Here is a 14,845-nt window from a genome sequence, read left to right as displayed (position 1 = left end):
TTTGTGTCCACCTAGAGGGGTGGGATAGGGAGGGTGGGAGGAAGGGAGATGCAAGAGGGAGGAGATATGGGAACATATGTATATGTATAACTGATTCACTTTGTTATAAAGCAGAAACTAACACACCATTGTAAAGCAATTATACTCCAATAAAGATGTTAAAAAAAACCAAAAAACCAAAACAAACCAAAACAAAAAGAGGTGACAGTTTAGACCTGGATGAAGGGAAGGAGCTGGTCATGGGATGATTTGTGGCAAGAGTGTTCTAGGCAGAGGAGAAAGCAAGTGCAAAGTCCCTTAGGTGGGAACCATCTTGGTGAGTCTGAACAACAGCGAGAATTCCAGTGTGACTGGCAGAGCTGTGGAGGATAAAAGCCTGACTGGAGTGGCTGGGGGATGAGGACGTGTAATGAGGTCTTTCAATGGTTTTGCCGTAAAAGGGAAGCAGAGAAACAAGGTAGTAGCTGGGTAGGGGGAGTGTTTGGTTAGCTAGCCATTTATCTCTTTGAGATGGGAATCATTACAGCTTACTGATCATTGATGGGAATGATCCAGTGGATAAGGAGGTATCAATGTTACGGGGCAGAGGGCGGGGAGGATTTTCAGGAGTAAAGTCCTTGAAAATTGAGAGAGGACAGGATTCAGTGTTCAAGCGCAGGGTTTGACCAGCCTTGGGAGGTAAGGAGTTGCCTGTTGCTAGAAGCATTCAAGTTTACACTACCAGACTTGAGAGGGCTTGTCTCTCTATCCCCAGCACCTAGCACTGTGCCTGGCACGAACAGGGTGTTCAACATTGTCTGATGCGTGAATAAATGAGCAATGCCGTAAGGGGAAAATCAAGCATGACACGGGCGGCTGGACCAGATGACGTTCTAACCAGAAAGCCTTCAGACCCGCAAACACCAGACATGCCTGGAAACTGTGGAGCACAGCGACATTGATCTCAATGACAGCCCGGTCTTTCCAGAGTGAGGCCACCTTGTGTGTTTCCAGGCCCATCCTCCTGCCCACTTCCTGCAAAGGCAGAGAAATGGGGGTGAGTCAGTCTCTTGGATCCCAGCTGCAGGCCCGCACCTCCAGCCGGCCCAGCTGGACGGTCTTCGTTACCTCCAGGATGTTGTAGCGCTGGACGTCACAGAAGTCCCGGACTCCGATCTCCGTGCCCATATACCAGCCGTTGAAGGGGCACCCTGGGAACTCAAGGCCACCCACCTCGAGCAGCATGTTGGCTACGGCCGGCAGGGCATACCACTTCAGCTCCAGCTCCCGGAACCACTCATATCTGGTAGAGAGGTAGAGCTGGTGGCAATGGGCCTTCACTTTGGCTCACGCTCATCCCCCCCAAAAAAAAGCTTCAGAGAAAGAGTGCACCAAGAAAACTCCTTTCCAAGTGCTGATCTCTAAGTTCATCCCACCTGGAGAGGTGAAGTGACACACCACGTGTCATCCGCTAATTATACATTCATTCACGAGTTCATTCACGCAAACATATTAAGCATCAAGTATATGACAGGCCCTGTGCTAAATGCTGAGAACCCAACATAACACAGCACTTAAGGATTCCGGTGTCAGAAAGCCTGGGTTCAAGTTCTGCCTTACTGATTACTAGCTGTGTAATCTTGGGATATTATGTAGACTCTCTGAGCCCTAGCACCCCCACCAACAAAATTGAGATAAGAGCATCAAACTCATGGGATTATTGTGAAAATAATGGTATCCTTTATTTGTATATTCATTCATTCCAGAAATATTTATAATTGAGCACTTACTATGAGCCAGGCACACTGCTACGTGTTGGGGATATATTGCCGAACAAGAAAGACAAGATCCCTAATTCTCAAGGACCTTACAGACTATAAATAGGTAAGCAAATAAATAAATAGGAAAATAAAGACAAAGGTGATGTGTCAGATGGCAGGTGAGGGTGCCTACTGTAGATTGGGTGTTCAGAAGAGGCTTCTCAGAACGGGTAACATTCAGGAAATACCTCATTGACAAGAAGAAATGAAGTCTGCAAAATTCTGAAGAAAGGGCATGTCAGGCAGAGGGAAGAGCAAGTGCAAAGGCCCTGAGGTAGGAGTAAGTTCAGTATATTCAAGGGACAAAAAGAAGAGCCCAGCCTAATGCCTGCTACATAGTGAGTGTCAATGTATGCAGGTATTTTTGTAATTATTAGAGCTGCCTGGAGGAGGGGCTGAACCAGATGAGCTCTTGAAGTACTGTCATCAGTCAGGAGAGGGATGGCTAAGAGAGTTGGCAGGAAGGTCAAAGAGGCCTGGGCTGCACAGTGTGAGAATCTCAGAGCCTTTCAAGGATTCCTTTCCTGAGGTCACTTCTTCCCAAGCTGCTAGAGCCTGGTCTGTCTAAGCCATTGCTTTCCTGTCACCATCGGCATCTCATTATAAGTCTGAGGCCCAACATGCCAGTGCAGAGTTGCTGTACAAGGGCGACAAGGCAGGCCTTGAAAGTCGGCCCTTCTGAGTATCACCTGCTGCTGGCCGGGCTTTGGGGGAGGTGCAGGGAGGGAGGGTCCTGAGGTCTGAGGTCTCACTTAGGAAAGGAGGGGGCATGCATGTGAACTCACACCCCCAGCACCCACAGCCTGCTTACTTGGGATGTTCTATGGGCACCTCAAACACAAGGTCGGGAGGGATTTCGAAGAGCTCAGGGTCGTGGCCATCAGCCTGCAGGACCAGAGGCATCACATCGAAGCGGCCGTACTTGGGCTTCCAGCCCAGGTCGATGCACAGCTGAAAACAAGACAGGCCAAGTGAGTCTGGAGATCCAAGTCCCTTGACCCCTCTGGGTTCCACTTTCACCCACCAAAGCCGGATCTAGTACCTGGGTGAACTCCAGGTTGGCAGGGTCCCCTCTGATGGTGCCATCAGGCATCTGGTAGCCGGCGTACCGGATGAGCTGGGCGTTCCAGACCCGGAAGTCATGTTTCCCGTCGCTCCGCTGGGGGAACACGGTGATGGCCGACCTTCCCCAAGGTGAGGACAGTGCTGTTTACCACCCAGCTTCGGTGGGCGCTTCCAGCCATCCCCAACAGGTCCCCTGCCCCCTCCTATCTTCCCACTCCCCAGACCTCTGCAGCCGAGCTAACTGAACCAAACCCCTGCAGCTCTGAGACATGCCAAGCTCTCGCTGGCCTCTGTGTAACCCGTCCACCTCCTGACATACCCTCTCCTTCCTTCTTCTCCCTGCAGCTCCTACCCTTCCTTCCAGACCAGCCCAGGGACCACGTCCTCCAGGGAACCCTCCCAGCTGCAGGTAGCTGCGCAACCCTTTCCCTAGCTGCACCATAGTTCTCTTTGCCATTGAGTTACTTGGACGCTTGTCTAGTGCAAGGCATAAGTTCATAGTGGGCTGGAGCCTTGTCTTAGGGTCCTAGTCACTTCCCACCCCCATGCCTAGCCCTGTGTTGGGTCCTCATCGGGTGGGCTCTGAGTGTTTGTTGAACAGAAAAATGAATGAATGACCGAATGAGTTGACCTTGACCTCCTTGGCTAGGGGAAGGGGAAGGTAAGGCAGGAGTGGTACTGATGGGCAGCCACTCCCCCACCTCTAAGAAAATCACCACATTGGCTGCAAAAACAACTTCTCATCTCCTCTACAAAGTGGGGAGCCTCAACCTGGAAGAGTGGAGAAGTTGCTTCTTAAGGATCCCCCCCGTCACCTCCAAATGGCTACAAGTCAGAAAGAAACCAAGGAAATGGGCCACTGACAGGCACTAAGCTCACGGAGGCCGGCTCACTGCGAGGGCTCCCTGAAGAAGCCGAGTCTTTCTCCTTTCTTTCTCCCTGGTCTCTGCTGGAGCCCAGATGCCTCCCCTAAACTCATCTGCATCTCTTGGCTAAGACTTGGGGGCAGGGCGGGCCCCAGCGTAGCTTCGGGAAAAGCACACCCACCTGATGTTGCCGTTGTTGGTGGAATAACGCAGGTGTCTGCAGATGTGCTCGAACATCTCCTGGGCCGTGGAACAGCTCCGCGCGTCAAAGACCTGCATGCATGCAGCCCACCCAGACCATGCCCGTCAAGGACCGTGAGGACAGAGGCCTTGGAGCTGATCTTAAAAGCTAAGTCACGGGGACCGAGGGAGTGGCCCCAAACCCCACGACCCGAATGCCTCGCTGAGGAGTGCATCCTCCTCTCTGCCCCTTCATCTTTCCTCTGTTCTCCTAGGGGAGCCCAGGCGCCCTCACTTGGAAGACCCTATCAAAACCCAACCCCCAAGAAAACCTGATTCTCAAGCACCATGAGTCAGGATTCCCACAGCCTAGTTGCTTTATACATGTTACACACGCCCTCCAGAACATTTTATTACAGCCACAGCTGGTTCCACTGGCATTTCTTATCTCTTTATCTGTCCAAGTACTTTCACTTATTATCCAGCAATAAAACGTAAAGACAGCTTAGGAGGCTAGGATAAAGGAAAGGTTTTCTAAAAGCCAAGAATTCAGTCGAGGTAAACAACCAGGGCCTCAGCAATAATAATAGCAAGGTCGTTTGGTGTCACGTTGGCGTTTAGTCTCCGAAATTTAACGCAAGAGAGAAAGATCGGCTAGAAATCCTGGTGCTGAGATGGGATTCTAGACTCTGGGGCGGTGGGGGTGGGTGGCCGTGAGCCCCCATCTCAAGCTCAGGGCCGGGGAGAGAGAACGCTGGGAGCCCCGGGCACAGCTCGGCGGGCTGCTGGGAGCCACTGATCAGGGCCCGCCGGGCTCCCAGCTTCCTCTCCTGCTCCGTCTAAGGGAGTCCACCTGCAGGTTGGACCACTGGATCCTCCCGATGCAGCGGGGGGCGTTGCGCCAGGCCTGCTTGGTGGCGAAGATGAGCTCATCTCCCGTCAGCTGGTAGGTTCCTGTTGTTTCTATCTCCTTTGTTACCGCTTCCACCCTGGCCAGATGTTCCTCTATTTTTGCCCTGGGGGACAGGAAGACATCAGGAAGATCAACAATGAGATGGCCTTAAATGGAGACTGATTCAATCCACAGAAGCAGGAACTGAACTAGGACACCAGGAGGGCAAGATGTCTCTCAGGGAGACCGTCCCCTCCAGAGCCAGCTTCATGGGCACGTGACCAGGGCCTTGAGCTCAGAAGGGCTCCATGCTGGGTTTAATGCTCTGCTGTCTTGAATTCTTAATCATCTGTGAACAGGAAGCCATGTTTTTATTTCCACACTGGGTCCTGCACGTTACATAGCCGGTCCTGATCGCACCAGCACCCTTGTCGTTTCCAGGAGCTTTTTCTCGAATCATATTCATCTCAGCACGGAGTGCAGCGCTTCTCAGACACTTGCGAGAGCCGGAGAAGCATCCAGCAAGCCACAGCCCCATCTTGCCTCTCAGCCAGGGGAGCCACCCGTCCACCTTCCCTTGGTTAAGAGATGAATCAGTCCCTCCCACAGCAGATCCTGTGTACTGAGTACTCATCGTGAGCCAGGTACTGGGCGAAGCCACCCCCAGTCAGGGTCCCACTGGGACTGTGAGGGAGGCATTTTTGTGTCCTTTTTATAGTCAGTGTATCCGGAAGGTTAAGTACTGGCCCGGGAACAGAAGTGTGGTAAAGAGCAAACTCAGGACTCAGACTCGCGTTGCCCTGATGCCAAGCCCAGGCTCTTAACCGTCTACCTTCCACCCTGGGTGGGAGGGATTGCAAGCCCAGAGATGTGCAGGGCCTGCCCACACTTCCCTGGTCAGGCCCAGATGGGGACCTGCTCTCAGGACTCGGCCTGCAGGGCCCCAGGGCCGCTCAAGGAGGAGCCCTCCACAGCGTGGTCCAGCATCACAGGCTGTCTACAGCGAGCTTTCTCAACCCCCGCGCCGCTCGGCCAGCTGTCCCATGTGAGATTTCCAAACTGGCTTCTCCCCTCCCCTCCCAGGCTTCAAAAATATCCCACAGCCAGGAAGGTTTTGAAACACACACACACACACACACAGAGCAACCTTGAGCCCTGAGATTTCCAATCGGCACCAAAGACATTTCAAGTTCCAACAAACAAAACTATTTAAGGAATGAACTCCTGATTAAGGAGATTGGACAACTCAAGACAAAATGGCCTTTCTGTGGATGAAGAGTGTCTTGACAACTCTTCCCTGATTAAAGAAAAAAGCTCAAAGACAAAACACTTGGTGCTATTTATCTTCAAGGACACTCCTGGCATAAAGACCTGCTGGGTGAAGTTGAGGCTGCCCCACCACCGGCAGCCCTCCTCCCCCAAACAAAGCTTCTAGCAACATTCCCTGCTCGGCATCTCGGCATGAAAACTGTAGCGACCACCAGAACACAGATGCTTCCAACATACTTGGTAGTGTTAACATGCGACTATGTAAGAAAAGATTATTTTATGTTCTCACCCAATTCCTTTAGCGTTTTACATTTTACCACTGTTTTCAAATGGTCACATTTGTGAGGCACTAAAATGCTATGAGGCCTATTAGTTCTGAAAAGAGGGAGTGGCTTTTGGCATCGGTGCACTGACTTTGGACAGAACATTCAGCAAGTTACAATTTCCAACCCTACAATCCTTCACTCACGAAAGACTGAACCGGCCCAGCTGTCCGTGCCTTTGGCTGCTAGTGTAATTGTGGGGATGGGCAGCCATCTGTCACTCACACCCCCAGGACCTCTTGGGGGGGGTCCAAGCCGTGGATTTGTGATTGTGAAAAGTGGAACTTTTTCCCTCTGTGAAAAGTAAATGGGTTTTGAACAGCCAGCAAGTGCAGCCCTGTAGCTTCCTGGGGCTAACACCCACCCAACTGCCTTCCAAACAGCAGCAGGAACCCCCAGGTCCAGCATGGAGTCAGAACCTTCAAAGTCAAAGAGCCTGGATGCTAGAACATGGAGGTTTAAAGCAGGGGCTCTGGCCCAAACTGCTTGGGCTCAATTCCCAGCGCTGGGACTTCAGAACGTGTGACTTTGAGCAAGTTACATCTCCTCCACAGGCTTTGGTTTCCTTGTCTGTACAGTGTGGGGAGGATAATAATGGTACCAGTCCCAGAGAGTCATGGTGAGCCTTACATAAGGCAGAGCCCAGAACATACCTAGCGCTCAGTAAATGTCAGCTTCAATATAGTGGTCCAGTGAAGCCCGTCGAGAAAATTCCTTGACCCTGAAAAGCTCATAAGTCAACAACCGAGTTGAATGCCTAAGGACCTTGGACCTCCTAGTGACAAAGCACTTCTGCAGAGGTTCTATTTATACAGCTCACGGCAGCAAACCCCTGACAGGGTTCTCAGTCCTGCTGTACAGTAGAATTACCTTGGGAGCTTTTAAAGAACATGGGTATCCGTTCCCTCCACACTTCCCGAGAAGCTGATGCCCCCAGCCCAGGGGACCCTGGCACCAGTAGTTTGCAAAGTCCTTAACGGCGACCACTGTGCAGCCAGGGTAGAGGATCACAGCCCCAGAAGTTAAGGGTCTCTTTCATAGACTCAAGGCCCCTTCCAGCTCAGACACTGCAGGTCAGAGCAGAGGGGACGTGGCATGACCAGGAGCCACTCTTTCTGCCATGGGAGGGGGTGTCCCAGGTTGCTTCTGTGGCTCACTTCGGGAAGTAAAGTGCCACGTGGGGCTGCACCATAAAAGCCACACTCCCCTCCCAGCCCATAAACCAGCAAATCCATTCCCTTGGCCATTCTGTCTTACAATCCCTTTGTGCATTTTTATTTTAAAGATATAAAAGGACCTAAATTAATAGCCATATATTTTATGAAACTCAGCAATATAGATCCCCACAGAGTGCAGTGCAAAGAGCCCTCTCCAAGTCAGGTGGCCTGAATTCTAGCTGGAACTGGACTCTAGCTGTCACTGGGCTTCCTGGCTCACACTTGCAGGTGGAGGGCTTGGCTAGGTGGTCTCTGAGGTCCTTTCTATCTCAAACATTTCATAGTAAAAGGTTTTGTATATCAACTCATTACTTTGTGCCAGGACGCTGTTCCAAACTTATTTAATCCTCGCAACAATCTTATGAGCCAGGTTTTATCATGACCCTGCTTTGACCTGTGAGGAAGTTGAGGCCCACAGAGGGTGAAGAGATTTCCCAAGGATACAGGACCAGTTACTGGTAGAGCAGGATTCAAACTCAAACGTTTAGATACCCGACCCACACTTTCAACCGTTACTGCCATGCCTATTTGTCTTATGGTTTTGAGAACGTGTCCAGGGTCTTCTCCCTAAAAAAACTATGTTTTAGCCCTTGATCCATTGCAGACCTGGGAAGGAAAGGGGTCTGGGGTCCGAGGGAAAGGGCAGGAGACAGGAGAGCTCAGGGGAGGGGGAGGCAGTGATGCTGCAGGAAGAGAGACTTACTCTTTGAAGGAGCCGTAATACTGGTTGACAAATTCAATAGCTTGAGGTAGAAGCTCGTCTAGGAGGGTAGGCTTGTCCCTGGGTCCTATGGTCAAACTTTTGGGGTTCACGATGGCTCCCAGGCAAGACCTGGACTTGCAAGCGAGATCCTGGAAAGAGAGAGGTGACGGTGAGGCTGGCTGCCTGGCCCCTCAGCGCAGGCGTTGATGGCCATCCTCCTCCAGGGCCAGCCGTCCTGGCCACCTCCTTCCACTCTGGCTGCTCCAGCTCCCTGCCACCCCTCTCCACCTTTGTGGCACCTCCTCCTTGGGGTCTACCAGGCTTTCCCCCGACTCACATCTCCTCTCCTCTACTGGCTGAACCCCAGTGGCTATGGGCCGGGGCTGCTCCCACCACCCTGGGCTCGGTCTCTGGCCCTGCCCCCCAGCCAGCCCCAGACCCAAAGTCAACAGCTCGATCCCTGGGAAGATCTCAACTACCTTCTCATTTAAAGAGGCTGATGTGACTCCTGGGGACAAACTATTGCTGTTCAGCCAAAATGAATTGAGAAGGTGCAAGTCCCAAAGTCAGGGGATGGCACAGAAAAAATACTGAAAGAAAATACACCCAAAGGTTAACCGTGGTCATTTCTGGAAGGTGTGGGAAATGACCCTGCTTTCATGGCCTTGAAATTTTCAATTCTTTCCCGCTTTACAATCACAGAATACATTCTAAAGTTAGAATAAGAAACTTAGAAGATAATAAGGAGCTTTAAAGGACACTTAGTCCAACTACTCACTGGAGGCTTGAACCCCTTTCCAACGTCCCTATCCAATAGCACTTGACTCCTTCTAGTGATAGGGAGCTCACTACGGGACTGGACCGGATAGTTCAGTCCAGCTTTGGACAGTTCTGTTAGAAAATTCTCCCTGACACAATGCTGAAATCTGTCTCTCTGAGAAAGAATTAATTTGTTCCTGTAATTGTTTATCTCACCGTCTGGATTATCCATCATCCACTGGGGAGTTAACAGGGAGTTGGAATCACATACTTCCTACCGTAATTTGTGAGAAACAAGCGTCTCTGTTCCCAGTACCCTTTGCCCAGGCTGATGCCTGTCTGGTTTGCCCAACGGGACATCTGTTTGATCCATTAAGGGCCTTGATGCCTTCGCTGACTTGGGACGAAAGTGGTTCTCCCAGAAGCCCCAGACTTCTCACCCCTTTGGCCTTGTGGTAAAGCGTGTCTTGGAAAGTCAGCCCGTTGCTCCAGTTTTTGATCCTCACATGCTGTGGACAGGACGATGGGGGTGCAGCCGGCTTGACCAGGGATTCTGGAGACTGCTAATAGGGAGCAAAAAAACAAGGATTTCCAAATGCCTCCAACCCCAGGACTCCATGGGTCTCTCCCAGGCCCTAGGCCCTGCTTGGGCTCTGGGTGGGTGAGGAGCTGTGGGTGGGTACACAGGTCCCCGGGTCGGTCCACGCCCCTCCTCCCTTTCCGGCAGCCTGGCCACCTGGGCCAGCGACCGCTAAGAGCTCCAGGTGCCTGGGCCACTGGCCAGGCTTCTCTCCTCATCCAAGAGCCTGCCAAATGCTCCCTCGGGGTAAGTGCAACAGGAGGGACTAAGGTTAGAAGAGACAGACATTACTGTCACGGCCACTACTCCTGAGAACAGAAATCAGGACAGGGAGAATGTATCACTGCCTTCCACGAAGGCATTTAAGAATATGAAAGCCAGTTCTCTGCCCACCTCTCTGGAACACTAAGGGCCAAAGCACTTAGGGAAGATGGAACCAGTGGGCTAGGGGCTGGGGCTGGGGCTGGGGCTGGAGGCTCAGCCGCTGAGTTTGGGATTATTTCTAAGCATCTTACTCTGGCTCCATGAGTGGTCTGCTCTCTCCCAGGCCTGCCAGCCCACACAGGCAAGTCACCCAGGTGCCTGCGCACCTGGGGGGCCACCACTCCCGATCACCATGGGTTCACCCGCTCTCCCCAAGCTCTTCCTCGTCCCCACCTGTGTCCCCGGGTCTCTACTCACTGCCCCAGAGCCCCGCTTCCACCAGGCTGCTGTGCCGGGGCGAGCGGGGAAGGGGCTTCCCACACCGGAGTGACTCACTGACCTTTGCTGTCCCCGTGAGGGGCTGGGGAGAGTCATTCTGCTGCTTGCCGAGGCTGTGACATTTAGGGTCATCCTGTGTCACTGGACTGCCAAAGGAAACAGCTATCATGAGACGGAGTATCTGAAGGCAGACAGGGATCTCAGAGTTCCCCTCTGCCAGCGCCTCACTGAGGGAGGCGGGCTGAGGTGTCGAGGGTGGGGGTGAACATCAGCATTTCCAGTCAACGCGGTGGGGGAGGCAGCTGGCCCATCCAGCCTCTGCACCATCAGCACCATCAGCACCCTCCCTCCTCCTCTTCTTCCCTTGCCTGCCCCCTACAAAGCCAAAAAGTCACGAGGGGAGCTGAACCAGAGTGAACGGCCCAAAGGGTGACCCACAGAAGCTCTGCGAAGATGCCCCCTTCCAAAGCCGAGTACAGACATGGTATAGGGCTGAGTTGGCAGAGAATGGCTCCTTCAACCCTGTCCTCCCAGGCCAGCGGTACTGTCCACCAGCCACTCCCTCTTTGGGACTTAACGCTTTTTTATTTAAAGCACTTGATTTATCTTGGTTTATCTATTTATTCTAAATTTTTATTATGGAAAATGTTAAGCATACACAATTAGAGAGAAGAGTGTAATAAATCCCCATGAGCCTTTCACCCAGATTCAACCCAATTGAACAATTATCAACCCAGGGTCAATTTTATCTCAACGTTACTCTCGCAGCCCCCACTCTCATTTTAAAGCAAGTCTGAGACCTCACGTCATGCCTAAATATCTCAGTATTTCTGGAAGAGAAGAACGCTTTTTAAAAATATATTGGTCTATTTGCTTGACAACAACAGATTTAAAAGAATCCAGCCTATCCTTTGAAGAAGAAGAAGCCCTAATAGTCTGAAGTCATTCAGAAACCATTGGTTCTGGTTTGGGATTTCAGGTTCGCTCTCCCAGTAAATGCTACAGAGAACAGAAGACACGTGAGCATCCATCCAAGAGTCACACCCCACATGTGCCTCCTCCCGGGGCATCTCAGTAAGAAAGCTTCTTGTGTCCCATGTTCTTTGCAGTATTTTCTGGGGTGTGTGCACATCCAAAGGGAAAGGCGGTTAGAGACTACTACAAAGGTCGCTCATTTTCCACCTTACACACACCTGTGATGTCGGAAAATAACAAATGAGTGTGTGTTGCTTTTGTTATTGGAAAAAGTAATGACCGTTTATATTCGCATTATATAATTAACTACATACGTTATATAGTTGCATTATATGATTTATAACTATAAAGAGGTAGTGTTCCTTTAAGAGAAAGTAACTATGTATCAGAAAGCAACTTCTATCTGAATCAAGTGATTCAGCGGCCCTGTAAAGCACCCTCCATGTGACTGGCCATCGTCACCCCACTGGTCTGGTCTGGTGTGCCCCACCAGAAACAAGCCAATACAGGGTCATCTGGACATTCAGAACAGGTAAGCCACGGCTGAGCAGTCATCGTGGGGCTGCCTAAAGGGAAAGATGCTTTGAGGCTGGGGTCCTCAGGGAGGCAATGCTTTACTGTCCTTCTCAAGCTTTTACCATCACCCTTTGCCCCCAAGCCCCACCATTCTTATTCATGTTTCCTCTCATTTACTTCTGGCCATAGAACTGGAGAATTTGAGAAGCTTACCAGTCCACAGTAACTTTTAGATTGAGAAACAATGTCTTTGTTCGCTTGGCATAACTATTGCTCCCAGATATTAAAAAGCTACCTAAAAATCCACTCTACAGATGGACCATAGTGAGCCTGACCCCACCGCTTAGGGCTGGATATTTAGATTGTGTCCAGTTTCTCCACTATTATAAATAATGCCTCAAACCGTATACATGGTCTGATGCCGGCTCCGTGCGTGCGTGTGTGTGTGTGTGTGTGTGTGTACAAAAGCGTAGAAAAACACCTGGGGGACATGCTAGCAGATATTAACAGTGACTAGCATTCATTGATAAGATCACAGATGATTTGAATTTTCTTTATCCTTGTCTGCATCTTCCAACTTTTTTTCAGTGACCACGAATTCCTTTCATAATTGGGAAATTTTTTTTAATTTGAAAAAATGAACACAAAGCTATACACACAGTCCTCTCTCCCCTAGTGATTCCTTTGGGTTAGCTGCTGGAAGATAGGGTGCCCAGAAGCCCGGTGAGCATATTAAGGTTCTGGACACTTATTGCCAAATTATTGCATCATCCATCCAGACACGTGCAATTTGGCTAAACCCACAGTTGTGCTTGGTCCTGCTTGGTCCTTCACGGCCACAGGAACCCTTAAGGACCTGCCATCAAAAGGAGAGCTGGAGCGTGGCTCTTGCTCAGACCCAGCGCTGTCCACAGGCACTTGAGGGAGAGGACGCTGAGGTCAGAGCTGTAGTCCGTGGCTCGTTTGGGGACTGATTCCCCTGCCGTTCTCACTCCTCCACATGCTCCCATCTCTCCATACACCAAGGGTCGGGGGCAAGGAGGCGCTCTGGGAAATGGATCTTATTTGTAAATCAAGAACCTCTTTGCTCTCTTAACCCTATCTATCCTAAAGGGTGTTGCAGCCCCGGGGCTGAAAAATCCAGAAAGCTCCCAAGTGCTGAAACATCCACAGTTCCTACTCCAGCCCGTACAGACGCCTCTTAGGGGTGCATGTGGGCTTCTCTGGGTCTTTGTGGCTACTGAGTTGCAACCCCTTAAGCGTTCTAAACCAGGAAAACCCTTTAATTAAATCCTCATCGGAATCCTACAGAGCGAACATTCCAATCCTCATATTTTCCCCGGAAACCCGAGGCTCAGAGAGGGGCAGTGCGCGCCGGGGTTCAAGCCGGGGCCCCGCGCGGTGCCTCCCGCCTCCCTCTCAGGGCGGATCCCGGCCCGGCGCTGTACCTGGCTCGGCGGGGGCCGCAGGCTGGCTGCGGCCGGAGGATCCTGCGAAGGAGCCGGCAGAGTCGGGGCCGGGCAGCCTCACACGCCGCGCCCAGCCCCTCGCGCATGTCCCCGGCGTGGGCGCAGCTCGGAGGGCGCCCTGCGCCCTGCCGCGCGGCCCCTTTATCGCCGCCGGACCAAGCAGCCCCCTCCCCGGGGCGGAGCGAGCCGGAGAAGCGGCCCAACTCGGCTTCACCCCGAGCCTGGACCCGGGCCAGAGTGTCCGCTCCAGCTGGCGTCCGCAGGGAGGTCAGCCTTCTGGATGCCACTGGACTTTCTCTGGGCTGAGACCCCGGGGCAGGTATGGCCGGCCTTGGGTTTGTTATTCCCCATGAAAAAACAGTAATGATCATAATAATAACTCCCACTGTACAGCGCTTTATAGTTTACGAAGCAAGCTTTCCTGTCATTTCATCTATCCCTTGCTAAATCCAGTCAAGAAGGCACTTCGATACTGTTATCCCCACTTGACCGAGAAGGAAGCCAGACAGAGGTCCAGAGAAGTCAAGGATCTTGCTTAAGACCACACAGCAGCCCCAGGGCCACAGCCCAAGCTCTCTCACCTTACAGGGATGCCCTAGGAAGTGCTATTTCTTTCCTGCATGTTCGGTGCAATTCCAGGAAAGAAGCCCCCCAAAAGGTCGCAGCTGGGGGGGGTGACTTTCAATGGGAGATGGGGTGGCTGGGCAGTTGGACCAGGAGCCCCCTCAGGTCCCTTCAGGCTCCTGGTCCTTATTACTTGGAAGGCACAGGGCCACTGACCTTGCTCCATCTGTACGTTGCTTCTTATGCTGGGAGCAGGATAACTCCTAGGGTCCAGACGGGGACAGGGCAGCAGCCCTGACCTCAGAGTACAAGGAGCCCTCCTGTACATACTCCAGCATATTTAATCCTAAACCCAAATTAACGTGCAATGAAAGAAGGTACATATTTATTCTGAGCCAACTGCAACCCAGCTTGACTTTGTCCCAAATTCCATTTACCTTCACCTAGCTGTTCCCAACATTTGCCTTTGTCTCCAGAACACAGACACATGCCCCATGTTCACTTCCTAATCATTTGTTTACCCAAAATATGGAACCTTTACTCCCATATAAAGTTCTTGGTCTTATTACACCTGAACGGATTTTAAAATTACTTTTCAAGACCAAAACATATTAATGGGCTTCCACTGCTTTCAGGACAAAATCCCCTTTGTGCTGCTGCTTCCTGTTCCAGTAACATCCTCCCCACCCCCACCCCATCCCACTGTGGGTGCAGTCCAGTCCCCACCCCCGCTCCCCCCCTACACACACTACGGCCAGGCCAGGCCCCCTGCAGTATCCCCAGAATAGACCCCAGTGCCCCCGAATTCTCCTATAACCTCCTGTCTACCTCTCTGTACCACCCCAACCTCACTCCCAATTTTTGTGTATTCCTCCCCAAACTAGTGAGGAAGGTATCGTTTCCCCATTCCCTGACAGCGGGACCTGGATCTCTTTTCTCTGTGCCTTTCTCAGCCCAGCACACAGC

At 51.7% G+C, this 14,845-nt stretch overlaps 1 protein-coding gene across 4 annotated transcripts in view; it reads right to left on the bottom strand.

Moving 5' to 3' along the window:
• NOS2 (nitric oxide synthase 2) overlaps positions 1 to 13,413 on the bottom strand; it is a 38,177-nt gene extending 24,764 nt beyond the window's left edge. For 3 of the 4 annotated variants that reach the window (XM_028483827.1, XM_028483825.1, XM_028483828.2), the window contains exons 1-10: positions 13,295 to 13,413; positions 10,417 to 10,501; positions 9,514 to 9,636; positions 8,315 to 8,463; positions 4,764 to 4,926; positions 3,912 to 4,003; positions 2,842 to 2,983; positions 2,611 to 2,750; positions 1,108 to 1,282; positions 913 to 1,014 (exon numbers count right to left, since the gene is read on the bottom strand). In XM_028483827.1, coding sequence (XP_028339628.1) covers positions 913 to 1,014; positions 1,108 to 1,282; positions 2,611 to 2,750; positions 2,842 to 2,983; positions 3,912 to 4,003; positions 4,764 to 4,926; positions 8,315 to 8,463; positions 9,514 to 9,636; positions 10,417 to 10,501; positions 13,295 to 13,401 — 1,278 coding nt within the window. In that variant the 5' untranslated portion in view covers positions 13,402 to 13,413. The remainder of the gene's footprint in view (positions 1 to 912; positions 1,015 to 1,107; positions 1,283 to 2,610; positions 2,751 to 2,841; positions 2,984 to 3,911; positions 4,004 to 4,763; positions 4,927 to 8,314; positions 8,464 to 9,513; positions 9,637 to 10,416; positions 10,502 to 13,294) is intronic. The other variant, XM_028483826.2, reaches the window with a different exon arrangement.
• Positions 13,414 to 14,845: the final 1,432 nt, after the last annotated feature.

Source organism: Physeter macrocephalus, unplaced genomic scaffold (genome assembly GCF_002837175.3).
Source record: "Physeter macrocephalus isolate SW-GA unplaced genomic scaffold, ASM283717v5 random_78, whole genome shotgun sequence".
Taxonomy (NCBI): Eukaryota; Metazoa; Chordata; class Mammalia; order Artiodactyla; family Physeteridae; genus Physeter; species Physeter macrocephalus.
Note: the sequence above shows the minus strand (reverse complement) of the source record. Positions and strands in the feature narration are given on the sequence as shown.